Genomic DNA, 27,613 nt, shown 5'->3' with positions numbered 1-27,613 from the left:
TATTTTGAGGTGCAGACAATCTATTTCCATCTTACAGAAGAAACAGGGCAGTTTGGGACTAAATAAGTCACCCAAGGTTACCCCGCCATTTTAGTGGCAGAATGGGATTTGAACCAAGTTTGCTGACTCAAGACACTTTGCTTACATTCTAGTTTTAGTGCCTCACGGAGTTTAAAGACTCTTCTGCCCCTCCATCCTCATGACTCTAGCCCTGATCGTGTTCCAAGTGGCACTGAATGACATGTTCTTACTTAACGCTTTACCTTCTGTAGCCTTGTCCTGCCGTCACCCCGAGCCCACACTACAGGCTCCTTCCTGGGAAAGATGTGACACTGAACTTCGTTCGTTGGGGGTGGGATAGCAGAGGTGCACGTGGGCATTGGACTTCCCTGGACACCCCTCCCCCACCACCACAGCCTCCCTTGGGGGTGGATTTGTCTGGCCTTTAAAAACAGCAGCTGGACCGGTGCTCATTTATTCTAGGATTGGACCAGGAATAGAGCTACTAGCCCAAGTAGTATCTGACCCTGAGACACAGGCCGGGGCCCTGGGTTGGCACAGCTCCCAGCAGAGGTCCTGGGGCCTCTGCTTTTGTCCACCTTCAGCTCCAATACTTGTCTCAGACCCACCATGACACCAGCTAAGAAGTTGGAAGCGAATTCAGGGGTGTATCTCCATCCGTTGGCTGCTTCCCCCTTTTTCTTACAAAATTCTCCTACGTTCTATCTTGAAATAATTACAGATTCACAATCAAGTTACAAATATAGCACATAGCCTGGCATGGTAGCACATATCTTTAAACTCAGCACTCGGGAGGCAGAGGCAGGCAGATCTCTGTGAGTTCAAGGCCATCTAGGGTTAAACAGACCCTGTCTCTAAAAAATAAACAAAACCCTCAAAAAACAAAACAAATATCGCACAGTTACTGCCAGGCGGCGGTGGTGGCGCACGCCTTTAGTCCCAGCATTCGGGAGGCAGAGGCAGGAGGATCTCGGTGAGTTCGAGGCCAACCTGGCCAACCAGGACAACAGAGCTGTTACACGGAGAAACCCTGTCTCAAAAAACAAAACAAACAAGAAGCTCTCATTACCTTTACCTAGTGTCCCCTAGTGGGGATTGCTTATACAAACGTCGTGCTTTTATCAGTACCAAGACCTTAACATTACTATAATCCTATCCCAGAAGCCACAGCTTCCTAAGAATTTCACTAATACCCCTTTTGTGTCCAGGGTCCCAGGGTCTAGAAATGCCCGAGTCTGACCTACACTATGGCTGTGATTCCAAAGTCTTTCAAGGAGTTAGTAGTACAGCCCCAAGGCCCATCCTCCTACTGCCCTTCTATGGATCTCTTCTTTGTTGGGAACACAGGATTTGCTACATTGTAAGGGATGCTAGCATCCCAGACACCCTTGCCTCATCCTGCCTGCCCAGCCCTGTCCCAGTCTACCTGACTCTGCCTACCTCAGAACTCTCTGCTCACAAGGTCATTCACACATGTGCATGCATGCACCCTAAGATGGCCTGCTCCCGTGGGTGCTGGGAGAGCTGTACTAGTCAGACTGTGCTTGTCCACGGCTGCCCACTCCAGGAATGTTTCCCCGCCTCAGAGAAGACAAACTTGGAAGGGGGTCTATCTCAGTTTCCCTCCCTATCTCAGGATCTCCTTTCTGTCCAGGACTCACCTGTCTGACCACTGCTTTTTCCCCCAAGGTCTTGAGAATCCCAACCTTTTTGGTTGCCTCCCCAGGCACTCTGGGAAGGGCTGTGCCCTCTTCAAATGCCTTCTGTGTTTACAAGGGGCTTTCGGTGTTCTATTGCTTCAGTGTGGCTTGTGACGAGGCAATTAGGCCCTCCACAGCAGACGAGTGTTTTCCCCTCCCCCCCCCCCCACGATAATGGGGGAATGGAACTGCGGTTGTGGTAGCCTTTGCTCTTCCAGGCAGTTAGGCTGTCTGCTGTTTATCTTAGGACGCCTCTGCAGCTCTCCCAGCCTGCCCAGACATGACCTCACCCTCTCCCAAATCATCCCTGGGAGGCAGAATGGAGTGTATGACCAGGGCTGCCTCCACTTCACAGATGGGAAAACTGAGGAACTGACAGATCTAAACAAAGAGTGATGAGGAGAGGAGAGGAAGGGAGGAGAAGGAGAGAGGAGGAGAGGGAAGGAAGGGAAGTAAAGGAGGGGAGAGCTTTAGCAAGTGGATCTGCACCCCGAGGCCTGATCTTGCCTCTCTGCCAATGACCATGGGAGGTTTTTCAATGGCCTCAAGCAAGCAGTGTTCAAGTGCCTCAAAGTACTGTGGGCCACGAGGTGGGTCCCGCCTCAGATAGGCGAGTCTCCAGGGAGTTTGCAATCGGCATCAGCACCAGGCAAAAGCGCTAGATGACCAGTCCTGTGGGAGCGAAGTCCAAGGAGCATACAAGTTTTTGTTTGTGGTGCTGAGTATCGAACCCAGGGCCTTATGCACGCTAGGTAAATTCTCTACCACTGAGCTACACTCCCCGGTTTCACAGGGGCTCTCTGGGTGGGCCTTTGTGTAGCAACAAATGCTATGGCTTTTTGTCTGCCTCACTGGAGACTAGGTGGGCTGCCTGGTGACTGAGCTCAGACAGCCCACACAGCTCCTCCCAGGCCATCTTGGCTTCTCAACAACCAGGGGCAAGGAGGGTTGTTACAGACCTACTCTACAGATGGGGACATTGAGGCCACCCAGGGCACAGAGGGAGGCAGCCAGCAGTGGCTGGCTGGCTGGCTGGCTTCAACTCCAGAGCCCCGTCAGCACCACCAAGGCGCTGTCCCCCAAAGGAGGCACACAGAGCCAGCAGGAGGGAGCAGGAAAGGGAGCTAGGATGGGGTGAGGAGCCCAGACTTGGCCTGCTTTGTGGATTCCTCCCTGCTGGCCCTGCCTTCCTGTCCTGAGCCGAGGTTAAAGCAGCTCAGAGGAGGAAAGGTCAGGCTGGGAGAGAAACGGGAGCTGGCCAAAACAACCCACACCCTGTTCCCCATGGCCAGGCCCTGCATGCTGGGTAGGAGGGCACCACCCCTGCCCTCCAAGGATGCAGTCTGCGGCAGAAGCCTTGAAACTACATGGCAAATGCACTGAGCAGGGGGGACTTTGATGAAGGTGCGTTCGTTGCCATCTCCAAGCTTTTTCATCCCCCAATCCCTTTCCTTCATCCCCAGTCTCGGTCCACCTTGACTATACCAGCCCTGTCCCATCTCTCCTCTGAGCCTTGTCAATCACTTCTTCTGCCCAAACCAATCCTTTAGCCTTGTGACTTGCAGTTGACTTTTTAAAAGTCTGTGTCCATCGATCTATACAGATCAGAATCTCCAAGGCAACCTTATGGCCCCCAGCCACACGACGTTCAGACCATTTCTAACGATGTCAGAAAGTTATTTGGGGGCCTATTCGTCTCCAGCCCTTCTTCTCTAGTTTGTTTATGACAGCGGGAGCTAACTGCGGAGCCTGGGCTTCCGTAAGTGTCATCAGACGAGTGACGCCACCGACCCTGGTCGCGGTGGTGTTCAGCAGCACCCTACAGGCAGGATGACATCACCGTCGGAACCCGCGCGGACGTGTGCGTGCTAGGTGAATTAGCTAAGAGCTGGGGGAAGAGTGCGGAGAGGGAGCGACGAGCGGCTGAAACCCGGGAGAGGCGGGGGGGACAGAGGGAGGGTCCCCGGAGCCCCGCCCCCTCGGTAACCGCCGTGAACTGGCCAATCCGGGCAGGCCGTGGTGACGCGCAGCCTATCAGCAGCCTGGTCTCTCCTGGAGGTTCCGCGTTAGCCTTGGCCCTCAAGGCAGGGGAGGGGGGCGAGGGGCTCAGCCGCCCACCGCAGCTCTGGTCCCCGCCGCCTGCCTCCGGGGGTCTGGCAGGTCCCGGCTTGCCACCTCCCTGGAGACTTGATGGCCTCGGAAGGCCTGGCGGGGGCGCTGGCCACCGTGCTGGGGGGCAAGGGGTTGCTGGTGCAGAGCTGTGACTCGGAGCCGCCTGGCAAGCCGCTGTCGCCCGTGCGGCTGCGGAAGAATGTCTGCTACGTGGTGCTGGCCGTGTTCCTCAACGAGCAGGTGAGCGTCCGGCCGCCGCCGGCCTTCAGCTGGTCTCGGGAGCGCGCCGCCAGCCCTGGTGGGAACAGGCGAGCCAACGGCCGCTGCCTGTGCGGGGCGCTTCCCAGTGTTGCAAAGCACTCTGACACTAGCCGCTGAGCGGAGATCGTCCCTGTAGACTGTAATACCGTGGGAGAAGCCGAGGCCCCGGGGCGGTTTGTCTCATCCACCAGACCTCGCCTCCACTAGGAGAGGCCTGTAGTATACCTCCTCCTTCCTTACCAGGTGCCTGGCGTCCTGGGGGGGGTTCCTAGACCCTCCCGGCTCCACGGATAGTAACGGGGAGCTTACAGGCAGGCATCTGACCCCCTGGGAGTTCTTTTTAGTGATCATCTCTGTACAAGTCAACGTGAAAACATCCTGGCCGATGGTAGGGGTAGGTGGGAAGGGGGTGGAGCTGAGTTTCAAAGCTTAGACCCTAGAGTAGGGACCCACACAAGCTGTAAGTCCTATGAGGAAGGACTTACAGTAGCGTAGACAGGAGTCAGTATTGGAGTGGTGACAGCCTTCAGGATAGGGCCTCCTTGGAGCAACGCCCCCGGACCTCAGCCCTTTCCTACAACAGAGATCCCTCTGAATCCAAAGTTGAGCTACAGCAAAGAGGAGGCGGCCACCCACACCAGGGTCTGGCTCCCGAGGACCCAGCAGCTTGAGGATGTCTACCAAGAAGGGAGCTTTGGGCCACCATCCAGCTAGGGTAGGGGGCTGCTTTTCGGAAGCCCCACCACTGACTGGGTAGGAGTGAAGATTGCTTTGTTTCCCCTCGCAGGACGAGGTGCTGATGATCCAGGAAGCCAAGAGAGAGTGCCGGGGAACCTGGTACCTCCCTGCAGGGAGAATGGAAGCCGGGGAGACCATTGTGGAGGCGATGCAGCGGGAGGTGAAGGAGGAGGCTGGGCTGCTCTGTGAACCAGTGACACTGCTGTCTGTGGAGGAGAGGGGTGCCTCCTGGATCCGTTTTGTATTCCTTGCTCGACCCACAGGTACAGCCCACCTGGTGGCATTCGAGCACTTTCTCGGTTTGTTCTCCTGAGCCAGCCATACTGTGGCTTCTGCAAATTGCCATTGACCTATTACAGTCTAAGAGCTTGGGTGTGTGTGTGTGGGGTCTTCCCCCTGGAATGCTTGGGTGGCCATTTACTCTCTCGGACTCAACACTTTTCATATTGACGGACCCTCTCCTCTTCCTCCAAATCTACCCTAGGTGGAGTTCTCAAGACTTCCAAGGATGCAGATGCTGAGTCCCTACAGGCTGGCTGGTACCCACGGGTCTCTCTGCCCGCTCCGCTTAGAGCCTATGATGTTCTGCACTTGGTGGAGCTGGGTGCCAAATTCTGCCAACAAGCCATGCACCCTCTCATTCTGCCTCAAGAGCTTCCCTGCAGTGTGGTCTGCCAGCGGCTGGTGGCCACCTTCACAACGGTCCAGTCAGTCTGGGTGTTGGTGGGCTCAGTAGGGACGCCTCACTTGCCCATCACTGCCTGTGGCTTCACCCCTATGGAGCAAAGGGGGGGCATCAAGGTGGCCACCCTGCGGCTGCTACAGGAGTGTCTGACGATGCACAATTTGGCAGTGGAGACCAAGGGGTTGCTTGGACTGCAGCATCTGGGCAGAGACCACATGGATGGTATCTGCCTGAACGTGCTAGTGACGGTGGCTTTTCGGAACCCAGGAATCCAAGATGAGCCCCCAAAGATTCGGGGCGAGAACTACTTTTGGTGGAAGGTGTTAGAGGAAGACTTACAAAAACAGCTTCTACACAGACTCCAGGAACCTTCGGTCGTCCCCCTGAGCAGATAGAGAGGCGCCACTCGTGACAGAAACTGAGGAGCCACCCTCCCTCTGTGGGCAGGAAAGAGGTGGCACTCTGAGATCTCATTGCACTGTGTGCAGGGACCCCACACTGAGCCCAAAGGGAGAGTGCCTTGAATCCAGTACTCAAAGGTTTCCGTCGTTCTCAGGGTACACAGTGCTTCTCTTAAGATGGTGAGAAGCTTTTTGAACCCCAAATGGCATCATCTTATTTCCTTGTCCACTTTGGTAAAAAAAAGCCGCATGTTAATTCATCCAAGCCCTTAGGAATGTAGAGAGGGATGGATCATGGGGGACTCGTCCCTCAGGGCAGAGTCCTCATTGCTGAGTAAAAAAGATGTTGCTTAACTTGCCTTCTTGCCTAAATGTCTGTGTGGGGAAGACGTGGGGCCACTGTCTCGCCCACAGCCACCCAGGTCTTTCCTCATGATGTATACACTGATGTGATGCAGGGGTGGAGGGCTTCTAGGGTAGGCAGGGCTGTTCACTGAAGCCTCAACCCACCCTGGCTCTCTTGAGCTTTTCTGTCCTGCTGGGGTGGGTGTGGGACTTTGAAGTGACCGCACCCCTAATAAAAACACAGCTCAGACCTGTCCAGGTGTTGGAAGAGTTTGGGCTGGTGAAATAGCATGTGGGACAGGAGCTGAGGATGACATCTTGGCCTCTCAGCCCAAGTTTCTTTCTCTTTGAGCTTCTGGGCTCTGAGCTGTATCCATGTGCTCTCGGGTCCTGGCTTTTTAAGTTTTGTTTTTGTTTGTTTTTTTTTTTTTGGCTTTTCAAGACAGGGTTTCTCTGCGTAGCCTCGGCTGTTCTGGAACTCACTTTGTAGACCAGGATGGCCTCGAACTCAGAGAGAGAGTCATCTGCCTCTGCCTCCTGAGTGCTGGGATTTAAAAGTATGTGCAACCATCATCTGGTGACTTTTAAGTTTTGTGCAAAAGCTTTCCTCAGTTCATGCAGCCCAGGCTAGCCTCAAGAACTTTTATAATGTAGCTGGTGATGACCTTGAATTTCTGATCCTCCTACTTCTGCAGAACTCCAGCACTTTGCCAACTGAGTTACATTCCCAAGCCATAACAGGATTTTGTTCTCTTGAGATAGAATCCACCCATCTAGACCAGGCTAGCCTCACGTTTGTTGCAATCTTGCCTCTGATTCTTGAGTCCTGGGAATACAGATGTGCTTCAGCACGCCAGTGCCAAGCATTATTTTGTTGTTGTTGTTATTATTATTATTATTGTTATTATTATATTTGATGAAAACTTTGGGGCTGGAGAGATGGTTCAGCTCAGCAGTTAAGAGCATGTACTGCTCTCTTGCAGAGGCCCTGAGTTCAATTCCCAGTTCTTACACTGAATGGCTCATGACCACCTATAACTCCAGCTCCGGGACATCCAACACCCTCTCTGGCCTTTGTGGACACTGCAAGTCAATGTGCATAAACCCCTCCACAGATACACATAATTAAAAATAAAAATTTTAAATAAAACCCCAAAGCAACGGAAGCAAAGGAAATGTGTGTTGCTAATCATCAGAGATCCACCCACCTCTGCCTCTGTTGGGATCAAAGGTGTGCACCATCACTGCCCAGCTGGTAGCGCATGCCTTTAACCCCAACATTCAGGAGGATCTCGATGAGTTCAAGGCCAGCCTGGTCTATATAGCAACTTCCAGATCAGCCAGGACTACTTAGAGAGACCTTGTCTCAATAAAACAAGAAAAATGATAGTCTTTTCTGTTTTTTCATTTTTGTAATGCTGTGGGTTGAACCTAAGGTCTCACACATGCTAGTTAAGCAGGCTACCTAATGGTCCCGACTAGAAGCAAAAAGCAAAACCCTTTTATTCAGTCCACGACTCCTCCTCCAGTTTCTACACACAGAGAGAAGGGCAGTGACCTTCACTCCCACTACTGAGCCTGGTAATTTTCAATCCTGGGTACACATCACCATCACCCAGAAAGCTCTCAGACAATTCTGTCCACCCACTGTACTGACTAAGCTGCTGAAGCCAGTTGGGCGCTGGCATTTTTATCTGTGTCTGGGAGCACATGCGTGCCCATGTGCGGAAGCCAGTGGAGGATGCTGGGAGTCCTGCTCTATCGATTTCCACCTTACTCCCTCGAGACAGGGGTCTCTCACTGAACCCTGAGCGAGGCCCCGTGAGTCCCCTGTGTCTTCTTCACCCACAGCGCCGGGGCTTCCGATGTGTGTGCAGCCCTACCTCACTTTTCCACCTGGGTGCCGGGAACTCAAATTCAGGTCTTTGCTTCTCTCCCCCACTGACCTTCTCCCCAGCCTGGCACTGGTACCTCAAAAAGACACCCACCACAGTGGCTCTCAACCTTCCTCATGCTGGGACCCTTTAATACACTTCCTCCTGCTCTGGTGACCCCAACCATAAAATTATTTTCATTGCTACTTCATAGCTGTAATTTTGCTATTGTTATGAATCATCATGTAAACACCTGTTTTCTGATGGTCTTAGGTGACCTCTGTGAAAGGGTCGTTCAATCTCCAAAGGGGTCTTGACCCACAAGGTAAGAACCACTTGCCTAGATTTACTCTCAAAAGAGTATTTTAAGATTTCTTTTTAACTAATGTGTGTATGTCTCTACGTGTGAGTATGTGCCCATGAGTGCAGGTGCCCTTCAAGTCTCGAGACATCAGAGCCCCTGGAGTCAAAGGCTGTTGAAAGCTGCCTAACGTTGGTGCCAGGAACCAAATTTCGGTCCTCTGCGAGAGCAGTGCATGCTTTTAGCTATTAACCCACCCCTCCAGGTGATTTTACGAGGCTCCACTGGAGCCCTGCGGAAGATCCTGCTTCTCTAGTCTGATCGCCTGACCTGGCACTCTTGATGACTCAGAACACCCATTCCCAGACCTTTTTTTTTTTTTTTTTCTCTTAAAGCTGGGAGTTGGACATCATGGCACACACCTGTAACTCCAGCACTCAAGAGGATGCGGCCACAGGATTGCTATCCAGTTCAAAGCCAGCCTGAGCGCATGACCCTTTCTCAAAAAAGTCCAACCCACCAAACTAACATAAAAAACAGTGTTAAGGATTGAACCCAAGGGCCTTAGGCATGCTAAATAAGCACTTTTTGTTGTTGAGACAGGGTTTCCCTGTGTAGCCCTGACTGTCCTGGAACTCGCCCTGAAGACCAGGCTGGCCTCAGAGATCTGCCTGCCTCTGCCTCCCAAGTGCTGGGATCAAAGGTGTTCGTCACCACCACTGCTGGGCTAAATAAGCACTCTTATCTCCGCACCATCCCTTCAGATCCCCTCTCTAAACCACGTTTTCATCAGTCCCAGTTGTGACTGACGTGGTCATACAGCACACAGTCACACACAAGATGAGGCTTGCACAAGCAAGCCCTACCACAGCCAGATGACTCCTGCTGGAAGGCTCAGACGGAGGTGAACCGAATTGAAACAACGTTGCTCAGCCAACAGTCACTTCCGGGCTGGTCCTGGGGAGCATCAAATTTGCGATGTCAGAACTCACTACCTATCACCTCTCTCTCCTCCAGTGCTGGAAAAGGAATTGAGTTTGTCTTCCTTGAGTGAAAAAAAATGGGCTCAAAGGGGGCAGAAAAGCTCCGGGAAGAAGCCAAGCAGACCGAGGAACATCGTGTCCATACAATCACACCGTTTATTGCTGTGCTGTTGTGAAGACACCATGCAAATGCCAAAGTGCATTATTGCCCAGACCCTCGAACGGTAAGAATCTCAGAGTGTAGACCCACTCCACCAAGATCTGCTCCCACACCAGCGCGCGCACACACACACACACACACACACACACACACACACACACACACACACACACAGCTCGTACACACAGGAGTGCGTGATGTTCTTCGGAGCAGCAGACAAGTCCTCTCCCGCTGGGAGGAATTCGGGAGAGGTAGAGGTCACTGAGTTTCCTCCTCTTTCATGTCACCTCCTGGCAACCTGTGCCTGGCTTCGAGAGGCGGCATGGGCAGGAAAAGGAAGCAAAAGGGGCTCTGGCCTGCTCCTCCTTGCCCAGGAGCGAAGCCAACGACTGCAGGCCCGTCGTGAGGTAATGCCTGGCACCGCCCGGGTGTTCTTACAGGTTGAGACAGATTCAGGCCGGGTGGGGTGGCAGCCCCAGCCATGAAGGACACACGAAGAACAATACCAGAGCTATCTGCTTGTGTCTCAGCCCCTCCTCACTAGGCCTCGGGGGTCTGGGGTTGGGGTACCCTGTCCCATCTATCCCTTGAGTGCCTGTGCTCCCCAGGAGCGCATTTCACTGGGATCCCTGGGTACCGGGCAGGATTCAGAGGATAAGACCCACCACCCCTGGTCAATGACCTCTCTGCCCAGGTGCTGTGGACTTGCTTAGACGGGTTCAGAAGGCGCCAGAGAGGAACCAGCTGGAGCCGGAGCCTGGCACCCAGCTCCCAGCTCCAAGGCCCTTGCCTGCCCCGGCTGCAGCTGTGCCAAGGCTCTTGTTAGCAGCTGCCCCCGCCTGGGCGCGGAGCATGCTTTGGGCATCTGCCATGAGGCAGTTGGAAATTTTGCAACCGTCTCCGGGAGGGCAGAGCAGGAAGAGGGGGCTTCCCCACAGTCCCCCTCTCTGCCTCCGAGACACTTCTGTTCACACCACGGAAGCCATGAAGAAGCCTGCCGAGTCTCGGCAGCTTCCATGATAACTAATGGGGGACAGACAGGGTTCTGGGCCCTCTCTCCCTGGACTGGATTTCTAGCAAGCCTCAAAGGCAGCAGTTCATTTCCCTCGCCCCTAGACGTGTCACATGGTGTGGCCCTGGTCACAGAATAGCAGGGATAGGGTCTAGATGCTCACTGGCCATCCTCCAGCGGCTCCAAGGAGACCCCAAGAACACCACTGCCTTAGAAGCCAGCTCTTTGGCTCCGTGACACCACCCTGAAACCTCAGCTCACATGGTCAACCAGTGAGGTCTCCTGCAGCCCAAGTCCCCGGTCTGGAGGACAGCGCGGCGGCATGGCCAGGCAGGAAGCCGCCCCGTGGGCAGAAGTTACAGGCAGGCGTCTTCCTCCCGCCCATCATGCTCCTGGCTCAGACTTGCCCTTCCGGGGGTGGAGAGGAGTTCAGGTAAGGACCATGTGGGGGAAACTTGACAAACGCAATGGCGGCCAGCTCCTTGCAGAATTCTTCAAGCACTACCACGCCCTGGAGGAGGGTCTGATGGTCCAGACTGAGGAGAGAGACAGTGGCGGGTAGGGGGAGATGGCATGGCTGGGAGTCGGCAGGCATGCCCACACGGCATGACAGCCCATGTTCACAAGGCTTGACCCAGGAGAGACTCCTCAGTGCCGCCTTCCCAACCCTGGGCACCCACTTCCTGGTCCTACTTACTGCTCTCCGGGAACCTGGCCCATCAGCTGCTTGCGCACCAGGAGCAGTTTGCCCGGAAACTGGGGTACCCTCTGAATTCTTTGCATTAAGTCCCCGATCACCTAGAGTCGGGAAAGGACTCAGACGAGAACTGACCGTGTCCCACAGCTGCCCCCGGGCTCCACCCGTCCACAGGGGGTGAGAGATGGGATTGGGAAGCCTGCGCTTTTCCTGGCACTGGTACGGGTGCCCGCTTCTCCATTCCCACCCCTTGCCCTGCTCGGCCCCTTCCCGTCACACCCTCATCCTTACCCTGACAAGCACAGAGAACAGGCTCCTACAGCCAGGGGCCAGGCTGATGTAGGGATCCAGGAGGTACTCATGGATATGGGGGTGGGGGAACAGGGCAAGCCGGGACAGGACCGAGGTCACTTGTAGGTTCAGGCTGTATGGCTGTAGGGAACGAGATGGACAACCCTGAATGTTGGCAAGGGGTGGCGAGCATTTTTTTTTGTACTCCCCAAGCAAGGCGCCTGGCTGGTGTGAATGTGTGCGGGGGTGGGAAGACTCACGTGACATGTGTATGTCATGGATTCCCTGGGGCTGAGGGCCAGAGCATGTTAGGGCGTGTGGAGAACAGGCGAGAGAGACAGGGCTTCCCGCCTGGGGAAAGGTAAAGGGGCTGTGGAGCTGAGGAACCAAAGAGGGGTCCACCCTGGTCACCAGCCCCTACCCTCCTGAAAGACACCAGGCCCAGCGTGGAGCTCTCCTAGGCATAATAGTCTTTGTGGCTACCTGATCCAAAATCCGGGTCATGCGATCAAAGAGCACTTGGAGGAAGCGACCCTCAAAGAAGGGCCTTTCGGGTAGGTGAGCGTCCAGGGGCGCTGGGCCCAGGGGCCAGCCCCAGGGGGCCACACGAGAGCTGCACTCCTGGAACTGAAGCAGAGGGGGGAGAAAGAGTCGAAGGAGCAGGCCCAGAAAGGCCTAGTTGAGGGACCCCATAAAAAACGGTGTGGGGTCGGGGATGTATCAGCAGAGAGGGAGCCACAGGACGCTCACTCACCAGGCCATAGGCATCGTGCACGTACGTGTCATATCCGTTCTCCTCCAGGAAGGCTGATGTCTTGGCTTCCTCAGGGACCAGGCAAAGGAAGCTAAGAGACAGGGGCCTAGGTGTGGAGGCGCCTCCCCAGGTCTCCCCCGCGCTCTCTGCTGTTTCCAGGACCCCAGCGACAGAAGCAAATTCAGGCTGACACCAGTGGCCTAACCTCCTCCCCACCTGTTGACGATCTCCGTCACCGCTGTTCTGCCATCCGAACTGGTGGCAGGAGCCGCGGGAGGCTTTGTGGAGGGCTGAAGGCCAGAATCCAGGAAGCCATCGGTGAAGTAGGGGTCTTCCTCCAGATCTCTGCAGGCGGGGAGAGGAGCATGCACCAATGAACAGCTGGATGAGCGGTGTGCATGGCTGTGCTGAGTCCTGGGCAGCTCGCTCGCTCGCTCCCTCCCTCCCTCCCTCCCTCTTTCACTTACAGGGTGTCCTCATAGTTCTCAGGCTCTGGCGAGCCCCGGGCCACATACAGGCGGCCCTCAAGGTTTTGCAGGACCAGACTTCGGATGACTCCTTCATGGGGCTTCTGCAGCAGCTCCTCAAACAGCCTCAAAGTGGCAATGCTGATCTAGAGTGAGAGAAAGCAGCAGGGGACCCTCCTGTCACCCCTTTGGCTTCTCTCTCTTTCAAGACAGGGTTTCTCTGTGTGGCCTAGCTATCCTGGAACTCGCTCTGTAGACCAGGCTGGCCTCAGAGATCCGCCTGCCTCTGCCTCCCGAGTGCTGGCTCCTCCTTGGTTTCTCAATGCCTGAGAACCAATGCCAGACAAAGTCCTCTAAGGCAGGGGTCACCTCCCTTGTTGGCCAGAGACTAGAGGAAGTATTCCATTTCTCATTTGATGCGCCAATTCAGGCAAACCCATAGGCTTCTCTGTGCCTCCATTTCTGTATTAGAAAATATGGGACTACTTCATAGTGCTCAGGTCTCCAAAAAAAGCTGAATGAATAGAAAAGCAGTTGGCAAAATAGACAGAAAACCGCGACAAAGACAGCAAGGCTGCACGTCATAAACCGCCACTGCTTTGGCTTGAGGGAGGCCTGAGGCTGAGCTACCTGGAGCGGGTAGGAGAAAGCCAGGAGAGACCCCTCTGGAAGCCCCACGGTGGCTGTGGAGCAAGCTGGGATGAAGGCGCTTCTGCTTTACCTCGTCGGAGAGATGGTCACAGTGCATGATGAGGTGCGTGCCCAGCGTATGGGGGCTGTCCTCTGTGGCTGCAGGCTGCTGGTCAGTGCCCAAGAGGAAGGTCATGGCCTCCTGCAGCAGTGCGGGGGAACGCAGCTGCCGCAGCAAGGCGGTCAACAGGGCAGTGGACGTCAGGATGGTCTGCTCGGATCTGCAGGGAGAGGGGGAGAGCAGAGGAGGGCGCGTGCGTGCGTGCGTGCGTGCGTGCGTGCATGGGTGTAGCAGTGCAGAACCTTTCTTGCTCTCCTTCCTTTACAGCCTGGCAAATCTCTAGCTACCTCCCCATCCCTCGTGAGGTCCTAGAGTTGGGGTGGGAGGCTGCTCTCCAGCCCGTGGGGCTTAGAGCCATGTGCATGTTAGACCCGGCAAGTATCAACAGGTAGTCCCCTGGCCTTTGTTCTGGGCAGAGGCCTGGTAGGGTGGGCCAGACACAGACCAGGGCCAAGGGGCTGAACAGACACTTACACATGCACGAGCTGGGGCTGCAGGGTCTCTACAAACAGCTTCTCGGCTACAGCCTTCGCCAGGGCATCTGCAACCACCTAGGAGCCAGAGAGTTCGTCTTCTACATTCACGCCCCATCACATTCATTCCTAAAAAACCACGGTGTCTTCACACAGCCCCAAATATGTCAGAGGAGCCTGGCCACCCCAGGGCCAAGCTGGCATCTGGCCCCAAGTCACCGTGCATCAGCATCAGCTCTACTCCATCACTGAGATGAGTGAGACACCTAAGGGAGCCAGGACAGAACCCAGGGCACACCTGCCCCTGCTCACCGCGTGTGCCTCTGTGATAAGGTGGTCGCAGTAATCAAACCAGCCCAGGAAGGCAGCCAGGGCCTCCTTGCCGGGGAAAGAGGCCTCATCAGATGGGGCACTGGGTAACCTAAGAGAAAGAGAAGCAGGAGTCTGGCAGATGAAGCACAAAGCTTCCAGGCCTTCCTGAAGGACATCCGGGAGCTGGCCTCCCCTGCATCTAGAACCTCTGCTGTGCCCCAGATGGCAGAAGTGAGGCTTCTGGGAGGCTGGGAAGGGCCCTAGAGGGACTGGCTCTCCCGCCCAGGAGAAGGGTAGCTAGCAAGGATGCCTATTCTGTGTAACTACCAGCCCCTGAAGGTGTTTCCCAGTCTCCCCAGGCCGGGGACCCACCTCCAGCTGATGCCCTCTAAAGTGGCAATGTCTGCCGGGTCAAGGAAGGCTGGCATGGACCGGTACAGCTGGCAGAGATGCTCGGCTATCACCACACAACAGGAGGTGCTTTGTATCAGGTAGGTGGCAGCTGCTGGCGAGGCCACGCTTACCAGCAGCAATACGTTCTCCCGTGCCTTCAGGGCCACCCGACTCTTCTAGGGGATGGGGAGATGATGTCTGAGACAGGCGTTCTCCCCACACCCCCACCCCCACCCCCCCATCTCTGTGGCCAGACCTTGCTCTTGCACAGCCCGAGCAGGGAGGTGATGAGATTGCTCTCCCCAGGCCCATTGTCTGGCCCCTCGTCTCAGCAGGCAGGTGGCTGCTCAAGGCTGGGACACCACAGTGCTCCCTATCCAGTCCGGGATCCCTGCCGGGAGCGTCACTGCGGGGACAGTCCTTGTCCCCGGAGCCAGTTATGTCTTCAGGCAGGAGCTGTAGGTTCTCTGGATGTCTTCTTGCCTATAATTTTTTTACCCTGCGAAGAAGGGTGGGGTGAGGCCGAGGTCAGAGAGAGCACTCCATCCCACAGGGTGCTTCCTTGAGATGCAGGGTAAGAGCCAGGTGTGGCGGAGCACTGCTGTAATCTTGGAAGGCAGAGGGAAGAGGCTCACAAGTTCAAGGCCAGCCTGGGCCACACAGTCTGCTACGTGTCTTGCCAGGCATCATGTAGTACATACTGTAATTCCAGAACTTGGGAGGCTGAGGCAGGAGGATTGTAAGATTGGGCCAAACCTGGGATGTATATATAGAGAAAGCCTGTCTCAAAAAAGCCAGCCAAAATAGGAGCCAACCAGATGGCTCATCTAGTAAAGGCATTGGATACAGGAGGCTTGGGGACCTCAGTGCAATCCCAGACCCAGACCCGTGTAAAAGTGGAAGAACCGACTCTATAGTTTCACTCTGACCTAAACGAGTTCGCATGCACGCACGCATGCACGCACGCACGTGCACACACACACACCAGCACGCACACACACACGCACGCACGCACACGTGCTCCCACACACTCACCCACGCGCACAGAGGTCAAGATGAGCTGGGGATGTGGCTCAGCTGGTATAGTACTTGCCTAGAACATGTGAAGTCCTAGGTTTTATCCTCACCACCCCCCCTAAACTGGACACAGTGGTACATGCCCATAACAATACCAGTGAGATAGAGGCAGGGGGGGTCAGAAGTTCAAGGTCATCCTTGACTACACATTGAGTCAGAAGTCGCATGGATATATGAGACAACACCACACCACCACCACCACCACCCACCACCTCAGCCAAAAAAAAAAAAGTTCAAAGTGCAACAAAAAAAATGCAGAGTGGGTTAAAAAAAAAAAAAAAGCGCCTCATCCTTGAGTGCTTGTGAGGACCATCCTCTCCTGCTTCCTCAGCAGGGACGGAAGGCTTGCCTCTGCACCACACCCCGTCCCCCCACAAAAGCACTTACTTCCAGAATATAGGCGAGCAGCTCTGGATCCTGCTGGATCTTCGAGCAGAGGACACTGGTGAACTGAACTTCTTCCTTTTCCGTGAGGGACCCAGGGCCTGCCCCACCCAGGCGGAGAAGTTTCTAAAGGAAGAACAGGGAAGAAACCCAGAAGGGTAGGGTGTTGGGGAAAGGGCCGTATGCCCAGGCAGCCCATGTCCCCTTGGTCCTCACCTGCACAGGCCTGTGGACGCTCAGATAGTGCAGCAGTGGGTGCTGGACCTGGGCCAGGACCTTGCTGAAGAACAGGAACACCTGCTGTCGCATGCCTGGAGGGTACTGAGAAAGAGCATGCTGTCAGAGGTGAGGCTTCAGACACCAGCCTTCTTCTCTGGGAGGCCTCGTCCACACAGCGTGGAAAGCAGTCCTTATCTTTACCTCCCCAACTCCCTTTCCTGAATTAGTTCCTTTCATGACGGGGTCATTACTGAACCCAGTACAGCTGGTCCTCCATCCATATCTACTGGTTTTGTATGTATGGGTTCAATCCGCCTCAGATCAAAAATATTCAAAACATGTACAGACCTTTTTCTTATTACCTAATTATTGTAGCATCATGAGTTTCTTAGTACTTACATTTATTCATTATAAGCCATCTAGAGATGATTTAAAGGCACAGAAGAGTGTGTATGTTAACTACGGTCATCCCCTAGGTATCTGTCTATCATCTACCAATCTATCCATCATCTCTCTCTATCCATCGCTCTTTCTGAACCCTCTTTAAAATTTTATTTATTTACTTATTTATGTGTGTATGCACTCGCACACATATGCCACGTTGCACATGGGGAGGTCAAAGGACAATTTGCAGCTCTCTCCCACCATGTGGATCCCAGCAACTGAATTCACGTCGTCATAGGCTTGGCAGCAACTGCCTTTACCCACAAAGCCATCTTGCTGGCCCCCAGATCCTGTTTTATATAAAGGACTTGAACAGCGCAGATTTTGGATCTGACAGGAGGGGTGGCGGGGCCCTAGGACCAATCCTCCGGGATAACAAGGGCCCACTGTGTGTGTGACTATCCTGTCCCTCAATTCCCAGCACCTAGCATCTAGAACAGACTCCACAAAGTGGCAGGTCCCTCTCTGCTGAGCGATGGGGTGGGCTACTCCAAGTAACTCGGCCACAGTACTTGCTCCATCAAGGTAGAGAATCACAGACAGAAGAGCATGGAACAAGGGTTTGCCTGGGGTAGGAATTTCCAGATGCCCCGGGAGCATGCCCACCTCCGCTTTGCCCAGAGTGCACAGGGTCTCCAGGATCTTGTGCTGTAGCAAGTATTCCAGACAGGGTCCGGCCTCACCAGAGGATACCTGCTGCCTCTCTTCATACACCAGGATGTCCAGCATTTGCTTCAGCCGCCAGGGGATATCTGTTTTCTTGGCTGGGGTGTTTTCGTCTAATCAAGAGTCAAGACACAAGGGTAGGTGACACGAAGAGCGCCAGACCCGCTCACGCCAAGCCGAGAGGAAGTCACGCCTGAGACGGACTGAGGGCCACCAGAAAAATGGAAGTTTACAGCTGACACTGTAAACTGACTGACCGTGTGTGTTTGCTCCAGTGTGTCACTTCGGGTGTACCACACTGAGAACAGGGACCCCTCATGGGCCCCAAGGAGGACATGGGTCCACAGGAGATGTTCTGAGAGCTGCCTATCTAGCCCAGGCTTACACGAGCAGCTATGGAGTCTGTCCTGCGATTGCCCAGGCTATATTTCAGCAGCTTCCTTTCTAGCGTCTTCTAGGGCCGGCTCTTATCCCTTTTCCGTTCAGGGAAGTCAGAGGAAAACAGACAACCTGCCGGTGGGGAATCTGTGGCATTCTGCATCTGCGGCAGGGCGGCTGCACCTGGCACCTCCGCAGAGAACTTTCCAGTGGCCCTGGAGCACCCTCTAGCTTTCCTTTAAGGCATAAGCTGTTAAGCAAGGCGCTTGCTCACCCTCTCCCTCTAACTCTGGTCTGGAGCCCACTCTGGACATGAAGGGCCCAGCCGCACAGAAAGACCCAGGGGAGTCGGAAGACTCCTAGCTTTAGGCTGGCCTTGGTGACACAGGCTTGTGATCTCAGCTCCTCAGGAGGCTGGTGAGGCAGAAGTATTACTGGGCTACAGAGTGAGTCTGAGGCCAGCTTAGACAATTTAGTGAGCTCTTGTTTCAAAATAAAAAGTAAAAAAGGCTGAGGGATGAAGCTCAGTGGGGGACGGGGTGGGGAGGACTGCCCTGGGTTCAACTAGTCCCCAATACGGAGAGAGACATATAGCATATGATTTTTTAGACAGGGTTTCTCTGCGTAGCTTTGCGCCTTTCCTGGAGATCACTTGGTAGCCCAGGCTGGCCTCGAACTCACAGAGAATCCGCCTGCCTCTGCCTCCCGAGTGCTGGATTAAAGGCGTGCGCCGCCGCCGCCGCCGCCGCCCGCCGCCGCCCGCCGCCGCCGCCGCCGCCACCACCCAGCAGCTTTCCTACTTGTACTTCTTAGGGTGGCCAAGGCAAAATAATTTATTGAACCCTCTCTCCAAGACAAGGTCTCATGTATCCCAGGGTGACCTTGAACTTCTGATCCTCCTGCTCCCATCTCTTCAGCACTTGATTACAGGCATGCCCCATCACCTGGTTTATGCACTGAGGACTGAACACAGGTCTCTGGGCTAGGCAAGCACTCTACCAACTAAGCGACATCCAAACCCTGTTGCGTTTCCTCTAATCAACAGTCCCAGTGACAAGCACTTGGGACTGAAGGCCTAGGGACTGTGTCCAGCTGGAAACGAAAGCAAATGGGGCCACCTTTACCGTGCAGTCAGGCCAGTGAGGTCCCCAACCTTCTTGTCCTCACTCATTACTCACACAACTCCTCTCCCAAAAGTCTTGAGTGGCGCCAACAATTTAACCATGAAGACCAGCAGTGGCTAGGGCTCTGGGTCTTGCGCCCATCTGTCTGTCTCCCTGGCTCAGCCCAGAGATGTCCTGTTGTCCAGGACCCTGCCGTCACCTTCCTAAGACACCCGTGGTCACTCTCTGCCCACTCTCCCAGCTCCCCCCGGGTCCCAGACTGGGGAGCAGAAGGCTTACCTGTGCTCTCGATATAGTAGTGTGTGATACCCTTCCAGTGCTCCACAAAGGCCTGCAGCAGGTCAATGCTGGGCTCCCGCTGCAGACAGAGTAGACACGGTCTTTGTGGGAGTGCCAACCAAGGCCCCACTAGCACCGGCACCCAAGGACCAGAAGCCCATGTGCCTGTTCCGTGTCCAGTTGGGTGAGTTCTAGGTCCTAGAGAATGCGTTCTGTTCCCAGCTTTTCAAAGGGAAGGGTAATTCATTTCCCCAGCACACAGCATCATGGTCTCCCCAGAGGACTCTCTCCCCCACATGTCCCCATCCCACAGGCTCTGTCCCCAAGAAGTAAGCATGCTGAGGGAGGAACAGACAGAAGTACTCCTGCACAATCCGAAACCCACACATACTACAACAGGGAGACCGCCAACCACAGGGCACCTGAGAAGAAAGAGCATGGGAACGGCACACACAGGGAGAGCTTTCGGGCCCTGCCGGAGTCTAACGGCCTATGTCCAAGGCCATGGCAGGCTCTGTTCAGATGGTGAACACTTCTACACCCTACAAAGAGATGCTTTACTTACAGAGTGCTTCCGTCTTTTGTGCCAGGCCACGGTCTGCACCCCTAACTCCTGCCCACCTCCTCTTATCACCCTGGAGACTTCTCACACTGCCCCTCAGCTCCCCCTCCCCAAAAGTCTTCTCTCCCTCTAGGCACTCTAGCTGAGTAATTGTCCTGAAAGCATCCTCTTTCCCCGTACGGTAAATGTTCACAGGCAGAGAACGACAGCCCCGATTGATCCATCCACGGCATACCCCGACACCTGAGGCTTAGGGAACACCGAAAAAGACGGGTGGGAAGATGGGAAGAGCCAGAGGATCAGGACATCTGCTGCCAGATAGTGTCTTCTATAGGACGGGGAAGCAGCGCCCAGGAAATCCCAACGGTATGGTCACCTAATCAAGACCTGAACAATGACATCATCAGTTGGCATGCCAACACGGATTCGGGGAAAGTTCAAAAGGTCCCACCCCCAGATAAAGAGCCGCAGACAGTTAATGGCAGCAGCCGCGCGTGTGTGTGTGTGTGTGTGTGTGTGTGTGTGTGTGTGACAATAATAACCAAAGGTCATGAATGTGAGAGGGGGTGGGGCATAAAAATACGGTATTTTTATGAAATTCAGAAAAAAAATTTTTTTTAAAACAAAGGAAGAAATCATTAACAGGACAAAAATGTATCAACAGTCCCTACCCTGGGTGTTTATTTCCTCTAGGCCTCTGCTCACCACAGTGTCCTGGGGCCCATCATTCCTTCACACTTGTCTAGCCCTAAGACTCCACAGTGAGGTCAGTGAAGGAGCAGGCATGTCTGGAGCAGGACATCCTCATCCTCTACAGTTATTCATTTGGTACACATCTCTGTGAGCGCCTCCTAGGTGCCGGGTGCCATGCTCCATGCCACAAGCATCTAATGATAACTCGGCCTCCAGTAAACATGCTGCCACCAAGAAAAGAATATAAAGTGGAAAGGGACCTCTTAAAAGGAGTCACCTCTAGTGGCTAGAGAGATGGCTCAGCAAAGAGCATTTGCGGCTGGCTCTTCAGGAGGACATGAGTTCGGTTCCCAGCACCACGTCAGATGCTTCCCAACTGTAACTCCAGCACCAGGGGATCCAACACCCTTTTCCAGCTTCCACAGGAACCCACACACATGTGATATAGATAGGCATATATACAAAGTAAAAATAATAAATCTGTTTTTTTGAAGGGGGGGGGGGCTTCAAGACAGGGTTTCTCTGTGTAGCGTTGCCTGTCTTGGAACTTGCTCTGTAGACCAGGCTGGCCTTGAACTCACAGACATCTGCCTGCCTCCTGAGTGCTGGGATTAAACGTGTGTGCGCTGCCGCCGGCCCTGCCCGCCGCTGCCGCCGCCGCCGCCACCACCACCACCAGGCAAAAACAGTAAATCTTTAAAGGGGCCACTAACAGGTTCCTTTCAAGATCCTGCCAAAGAATTAAAAACTCCAAGGGGATCAAATTTCAGCAGAGTAAGGAAGATGTTCCCAGCAGAAAAAAATTGGGCAGAGTGCGGCAGGGGAAAGGGCGTATGTGGCGTGTGGGTCTCCTGGGCCAAGCCAAGAAGGCTGCTCTGGGTTTTTGTTGTTGTTGCTTAAGGCAGCAAGGTCAGTGCCACCTCCAGAGGAATGTTTTGGAAAGATCTATCTGGCAGTGTCAGGCAAAAGAGGAGACAAAGGCAGGAAGGTATTTAGATGGCCAGGGCAAAGCAGGTGGGTGTGTGTGTGTGTGTGTGTGTGTGTGTGTGTGTGTGCGTGCGCGCATGACCCAGGACCCACATGGGACCAGTCAGAGACTTTGAAGCACTCCCCAGCCAGGCAGCAGACTCTTTCAAAATTAGTAGTTGCAAGGTGTGGTGGCGCACGCCTTTAATCCTAGCACTCAGGAGGCAGAGGCAGGATCTCTGTGAGTTCAAGGATAGCCTGGTCTACAAAGCAAGTTCCAGGACAGTGAGAACTATAAAGAGGGATCCTGTCTCAAAAAACACTAAAATAAATTAGATGCAGGGTCAGTGAGTCTTCCAGAAAGGCATTGCCCAGTCCTTCAAGACACTCCACCCCAGACGGTAAGACGGCTCGTGCTAAAGACCTTGCTGCTGAGTTTGAGTCCCAGGACCTCTGACCTCTGCATGCCTGCTTGTGGCATACCCCCAAACACATATGTACTAAAGAACTGCAATAATAAGATACCCCATCCACAAAGAGTGACCTGACTCATCATGCTCTTACGTGTAACACTGAGTCAGGTTCCGATAGACTGTGAGCTTCCCAGCGGCCAGGGCTGGTTTTTATCTGAGAACCCCAGAAGGGCTTTTACCAACTCTTAGGGAGCTCCTGAAGACACTTCTGTCAGACTTTCTTGTCCTGGAAAGTCCTTGGAGCCTTGGCCAGCACCCCAATGACCTCACAGTTTCTGAGGTCTCCTCTAGCCTCAAATTTCATCTATGAGTTCCAAAATCTTTGGGCCAAACTTTATGGGAAAAAAAAGGGGGAGGGCTATTAACATAAGAACAAGAGACCCAGGGAAGGCATCAAAACCTGATGGACAAAAAAAACAAGACCCAAATCTCTACCTGAATCTACTACTAGATACCAGACCAAAGAAACGCTAAAAGATAGCAGTATTTTTAGAAAGAGCCACGAGGGTTTCTATTCTGTTCTGCCGGGAAGGGGCAGAAAGAAGAAGCACTCTGAGTGGATCATAATGACTTGGTGGTCCCATCTGAGGAAAACCTAACACCACCACCCCCACCCCACCCCTGCTAGGGGGTAGAACCTAAAAGAGGGAGTCCTGTGTGGTATAAATCACACTTCCAGGACAATGGTCTATATGACGCACACTTCAGGTCACCTGCCTAAAAATATGTCCCTCCACTCTGCATCTTCAGCCCCTGGTGCTCAGCTTTTTGCATTCAGAGTGTAAGGATCAAGGAACTTTAGGACTGTCCACCCTTCCAACCCTCCTTGTAAATCGAGCTGTGTCCAGAAGTATCAATTAGTTTATTAGATCACATTCTAAAATGACAGTTGTTTTTATTTGGGATAGGAAGGAGAAGAAAGGGTCATTTTGGAAACTCTCCCTCTTGGGGTAGCCTAGACCCTGATCCTCAGGACAGAGCAGGACAGGGGTGCTGGGGAAGGTAGATTACAGATGTGTCTCCCTCTCCCCTACCAGTTTTTCTAAGGCTGAGCCAGTTTTTAATAACAGCAATAGCCGGATGGTGGTGGTGCACACCTTTAATCCCAGCACTTGGGAAGCAGAGGCAGGTAGATCTTTGTGAGTTCGAGCCCAGCCTGGTCTACAGAGTAGTTCCAGGGCAGCCAGGATGACACAGAGAAACCCTGTCTCAAACACACACACACACACACACACACACACACACACACACAAATAGCAGTAAATGCTCTGACTGGGTAGGAGATGCAGAGAAAGAAGAGGGGGTCAAACCCAAAAGTGTTTCTCTCGAGACAATTTGATAGACTAAACATATCAATTAGAGGGTGTTCTTATACAATGAGAAAAAATAAGGCTGCTGAATGAAGTGATCCACACACAGTGGGCTGCCAGGGACCTGCACTCCCAGAAAATGGCCCAAACACAAACTGACAGTTGTAAAAAAAAAACGAAAACAAAACACCCTACCATGCAAGTCCCCTCAGGCAGGCTGACCTTCCCTAACTCAAAGTCAGCTGCGACCAGTGGCCTGAGATTAAATGTCTTGCAGAGGGCTGCTTCCGGGATCCCGGGACCACCCGCCCCTGCAATACACTCGATCACCTTCCTGGGGACTTAGTCACTCAGGGCCTCAACTCCCATGCCTGGCTGAGAAAGAGGGAACTCAGTGGACGAACTCCTGGTCGCGGGAGTTCTCTAGCACCGAAGAGGGGACGGGGAGGGCTGTTTTCAATCCCAGGTGAGGAGGAATGGAGGCGCGACAGGAATGAGGAAGGAGGCTGACAGGGGCTGGGGAGGAGGCGAGGGGCAGATCCGGGAGGAATGGGCTGGTGACAAGGGAGCGTCTGGGGAGAGCAGAGTTAGAAAGCTAGCAGTAGCTCTGGGGCGCAGGAAACGTAACAAGCAGCAGTGCGGAGAGAGAGCAGGATCAGAGGAGCGGGGCGCAGGGAGCATAACAGGAAGCAGCGCGGAGGCAGGATCAAGGGATCCCTGCTCAGAACCCGGGGAGCGTGGCTCAGGATCACAAGAGCCGAGAGCATAGGATCACGAGAGCGGGGAGCAAGATCGAGGGAGCCGGCCGGTCGGTCTGGAGAGAATCCCGGAGCTAGGTGCTCCTGGGCGGCCGGGACCATAGAGACACGACCCGGAGACAGAGGCCCGGAAGCAGCGTCGGGGCCCGGGGAGGGGCCCTGCCCAAGGAGCCCGCAGCCCTCCGCCCCCTGGCCCGCGCCCTCCCCTCCGGTCCGCCCCGGGCCCGGGCTCACCGCCCCCACGGCCTCCTGCAGCAGTGCCCCGAGCCGGCTCAGCATGATGGCGGCCCGGCTCCGGGTGGCGGTGCGGCGGCGGTGGCGGAGGAGGCGGCCCAGCGGGCGGGAGGCGGGACCCGGCCCTGGAACCCCGCCCCTGCCGGAGGGCTGGGGGCGCTCTGAGCTCCGGGCGAGCTAGGTCGTTTGGGAGCCCGCCAGGGAGGGCGCCCTGGGGAGCTGATGGCTGCTAGTGACCTGGCCTTTCAAGGCCCCTTGGAGTGACACCCAGAGACTTCTCATTTCTCACGCATCCCCACAGCCCTGCCTAAAACAGTCGCCCTGGCCACACATGGCTGTGAAGCGTTTAAAATGTCCAAGTCCTGTGTCAAGGACACTCCAGAAGGTGAAGACATAGTGTGTGTGTGTGTGTGTGTGTGTGTGGTGGTGGGGGGAGATCAGAGCTCCCCTATTGATATTGATGACGCGTTTAAATGTAACCAGTTAGGAATACTGGGTTAGTCTATGGCTCATATTACTTTCACCTGTTGTTTAGTTCTTTTTCAAAAGTGGATATCGGACAAGACGTTCGCTATGGTATGCAGTCTGATTAAGAGTCCCAACCGAACTCACAGAGATCCACCTGCCTCTGCCTCCCGAGTGCTGGCATTAAAGGCGTGCGCTGTGAGTTCGAGGCCAGCCTGGTCTACAAAGCGAGTTCCAGGAAAGGCGCAAAGCTACACAGAGAAACCCTGGCTCAAAAAACCAAACCAAGCAAACCAAACAAACACAAACAAAAACAAAAACAAAAAGGAGTCCCAACCGAATCGGACTCTGGTTTTTTTTTTGTTTTGTTTTGTTTTTTTTGTTTTTTTTTTTTTGTTTTTGAGACAGGGTTTCTCTGTGTAGCTTTGTGCCTTTCCTGGAACTCACTTGGCAGCCCAGCTGGCCTCGAACTCATAGAGATCCGCCTGCCTCTGCCTCCCGAGTGCTGGGATTAAAGGTGTGCGCCACCACCGCCTGGTCAGAATCCGACTCTTACATCCCTACAGTGGAGGGAGAGGAAGACAAGCCCTGAATTTTGGCACACCTGTAATCAATCCCAGCGTTCGGCAGTATCTAGAGTTCAAGGACAGCCTTGAACTAGATAGTCAAGATAGTCAGAGCCTGTGCCAAACACACACACACACACACACACACACACACACACACACACACACACAGGGGAGGGGATGGAGGTGTGAAAAGTTTAAAACAAAACAGACAAACAAACAACAACAACAACAAAACAAGGGCTGCATAAGGCCCTTGGTTCAAACCCCAGTGCCAAATAAATAAATAAATGATTAGCAAACAAATAAATAAATGCCAAGCATGGTAACGTTAAGCCTATAATCTCAGCCCTTAGGAGGCTAAAACACAAATAATGGTAAGCTTTGGCATAGCCTGGGCTGCACAGTAAATTCCAGGCCAGCCTCAGAAACAGTGAGACCTCAAAAACAAAGAATTGATCATGTAAATTGGGCTTGGTGTCACATGCCTTTGATCCCAACACCCAAGAGGCAGAGGCAGGCATGAGCTCAAAGCCACCAGCCAAGGCTACATAGTGAGACCCTGAATAAAAAAAAAAAAAAAAAAAAAAAAAAGCTCTCTGTGTCTGTGTGTGTGTGTGTGTGTGTGTGTGTGTGTGTATGGTAATGAAGGCACTCAGCACTCAGAAGGCAGAAATAGGTGGATCTCTGACTTCTAGGCCAGTCGAGTCTACAAAGAGTTCCAGGACAACCAGGGCTACACAGAGAAACCCTGTCTCGAAAAAACAAAACGACAACAACAACAAAACCAAAAAAACTCAAAAGTAAAGTTGTCATATTTAAAAACAATTATCAAACCATCTTCGTTGCCCATTGATCCCATAATTAACTGTAAAGTCAACTCTGTTTTCTTTTCTTTTTTTGAGACAGGGTCTGATGTGAACCAGACTGGCCTCACTGTGTAGCTGAGGAGGACCTTGAACTCCTGATCTCCCTTTCCTTAGCGTTGGGGTTCAGCATGTGCCTGACTTGTGTGCTAAAGAGAGAGCCCAGGGCCTCATGCATGGGAGGCAAGCACTCTTCCAACTGAGCTACATTCTCAGCTCACGATTCTAAATGGTGAGATGTAATAAAACCAAAACAAAAGCTTTGGAAACCACTGGAATGAAGTTTCCCAGGTTATATACATCTGTGTGTGTTATGAGAAAGAAGAACAGAGGACTCTTCCCTAACGCTTTGCTTTAGGGGCCAAGAGCCTCACTTGGAAGGTTTCTCAGGCGTTTCAAATCCTTTAGGGCTTAGTTATCAAAATGAGCCCCATCACAACATTTCCAGTCAATCTGATCATGTTGTTTCCAGCATCCCTTGGTAACCAGTGAACTTGACTGGTTCCACAGCGGCCTGTGAGTTCCAAACGGACAGGGTCTGCCCAGGCCCCAGCACAAGGAACATCTATCTCCACGCAGTCAATGGATGTCTGATAGCATGTGGGGAGCCCAGTCCTGCTTCCCCTGGAGAAACAGCTAAACATTGCCAGTGCTGGGCAGCTGGGGTGTGTGTGTGTGTGTGTGTGTAGCCAGGCAGTAGTGTACTTGCCTAGCATATCCGAGACCCTGCATTTGATCCCCAGCAGTGACCACTCCCCTGAATGCCCCTCCCAAGGAGGCAGGAAACTGCCCCCCATCCCAAACACATACACTGTCTACTGATTGGTTTTATGTAGCTTTGGGTTTCAGATAAAATGTTCCCTCATTGTTAGAAGGAGTCAAACTATCTGTCCTATTGGTCTTACAGGTTCGTTTCAAGGATAAAACAATGCTGTAGACGTAAGACAACTTTACTTAAAAATCATTGTTCAGGGGCCGGGAAGGTGGCTCATGAGGCAGAATGCCTGTCTAGCTGGCATACACAGAGCCCGGGTTGGCACCCCAGCGCTGAATATACCAATGTGGGGGCATGTACCTGCCATCTCAGTGCTTAGGAAGGAGAAGGAGAAGGAGAGATTCAAGGCAGTCTTCAGCTATATCATTCAAATAGTAATCAAATCACTGTTTCGCTTTGCGTGATTCTGATCTACTTGCTTCCTTGGCCAAGCCAGCCCTCTTCCCCCATGCACCCCCACACCCCCTGTCCTCTTCTTGATCTTCATCTCAAACTGCACACCCGGCTCCCCTGAGGCATCAGCTCCATGGTGGTTGCAGGTGGAAGGCCTCACCGAGGCAGGCAGAGGGGTCACTACCTCCCTCCCTGGCTCCTCCTGATCCTCACTCCTGTCCCTCAGTCCCTCATTCTCCATTCCTCGGCC

At 53.6% G+C, this 27,613-nt stretch overlaps 2 protein-coding genes across 2 annotated transcripts; one reads left to right on the top strand and one right to left on the bottom strand.

Moving 5' to 3' along the window:
• Window positions 1–3,759: 3,759 nt before the first annotated feature.
• Nudt18 (nudix hydrolase 18) lies at window positions 3,760–6,277 on the top strand. The gene is made up of 3 exons (XM_028877609.2): window positions 3,760–4,073; window positions 4,882–5,095; window positions 5,317–6,277. Exons 1-3 carry the CDS (start codon window positions 3,912–3,914, stop codon window positions 5,910–5,912), a joined length of 972 nt encoding a protein of 323 aa, XP_028733442.1. The 5' UTR covers window positions 3,760–3,911; the 3' UTR covers window positions 5,913–6,277.
• Window positions 6,278–9,554: 3,277 nt separating this feature from the next.
• Fam160b2 (family with sequence similarity 160 member B2) lies at window positions 9,555–24,399 on the bottom strand. The gene is given in 19 exon segments (XM_028877610.2): window positions 9,555–11,129; window positions 11,291–11,391; window positions 11,582–11,722; window positions 12,065–12,208; window positions 12,336–12,426; window positions 12,552–12,680; window positions 12,803–12,948; window positions 13,524–13,713; window positions 14,028–14,104; window positions 14,339–14,447; window positions 14,711–14,907; window positions 14,988–15,058; window positions 15,061–15,181; window positions 15,183–15,230; window positions 16,196–16,318; window positions 16,409–16,513; window positions 17,462–17,634; window positions 19,303–19,381; window positions 24,299–24,399. Coding segments are annotated over 19 exon segments (2,229 nt in total). The 5' UTR covers window positions 24,344–24,399; the 3' UTR covers window positions 9,555–10,990.
• Window positions 24,400–27,613: the final 3,214 nt, after the last annotated feature.

Source organism: Peromyscus leucopus, chromosome 9 (assembly GCF_004664715.2).
Source record: "Peromyscus leucopus breed LL Stock chromosome 9, UCI_PerLeu_2.1, whole genome shotgun sequence".
NCBI lineage: Eukaryota > Metazoa > Chordata > Mammalia > Rodentia > Cricetidae > Peromyscus > Peromyscus leucopus.
The sequence above is the reverse complement of the archived record's forward strand: the minus strand, read 5'-3'. Positions and strand labels throughout refer to the sequence as shown.

What these genes read in the sequence shown, in the direction of transcription:
- Nudt18 (XM_028877609.2), top strand. Translation starts at nt 3,912, where the DNA reads ATGGCCTCGGAAGGCCTGGCGGGGGCGCTGGCCACCGTGCTGGGGGGC. An exon ending in CCGTGTTCCTCAACGAGCAG is followed by an intron (nt 4,074 to 4,881) that starts GTGAGCGTCCGG and finishes TTCCCCTCGCAG; the next exon opens with GACGAGGTGCTGATGATCCA. An exon ending in ATTCCTTGCTCGACCCACAG is followed by an intron (nt 5,096 to 5,316) that starts GTACAGCCCACC and finishes AATCTACCCTAG; the next exon opens with GTGGAGTTCTCAAGACTTCC.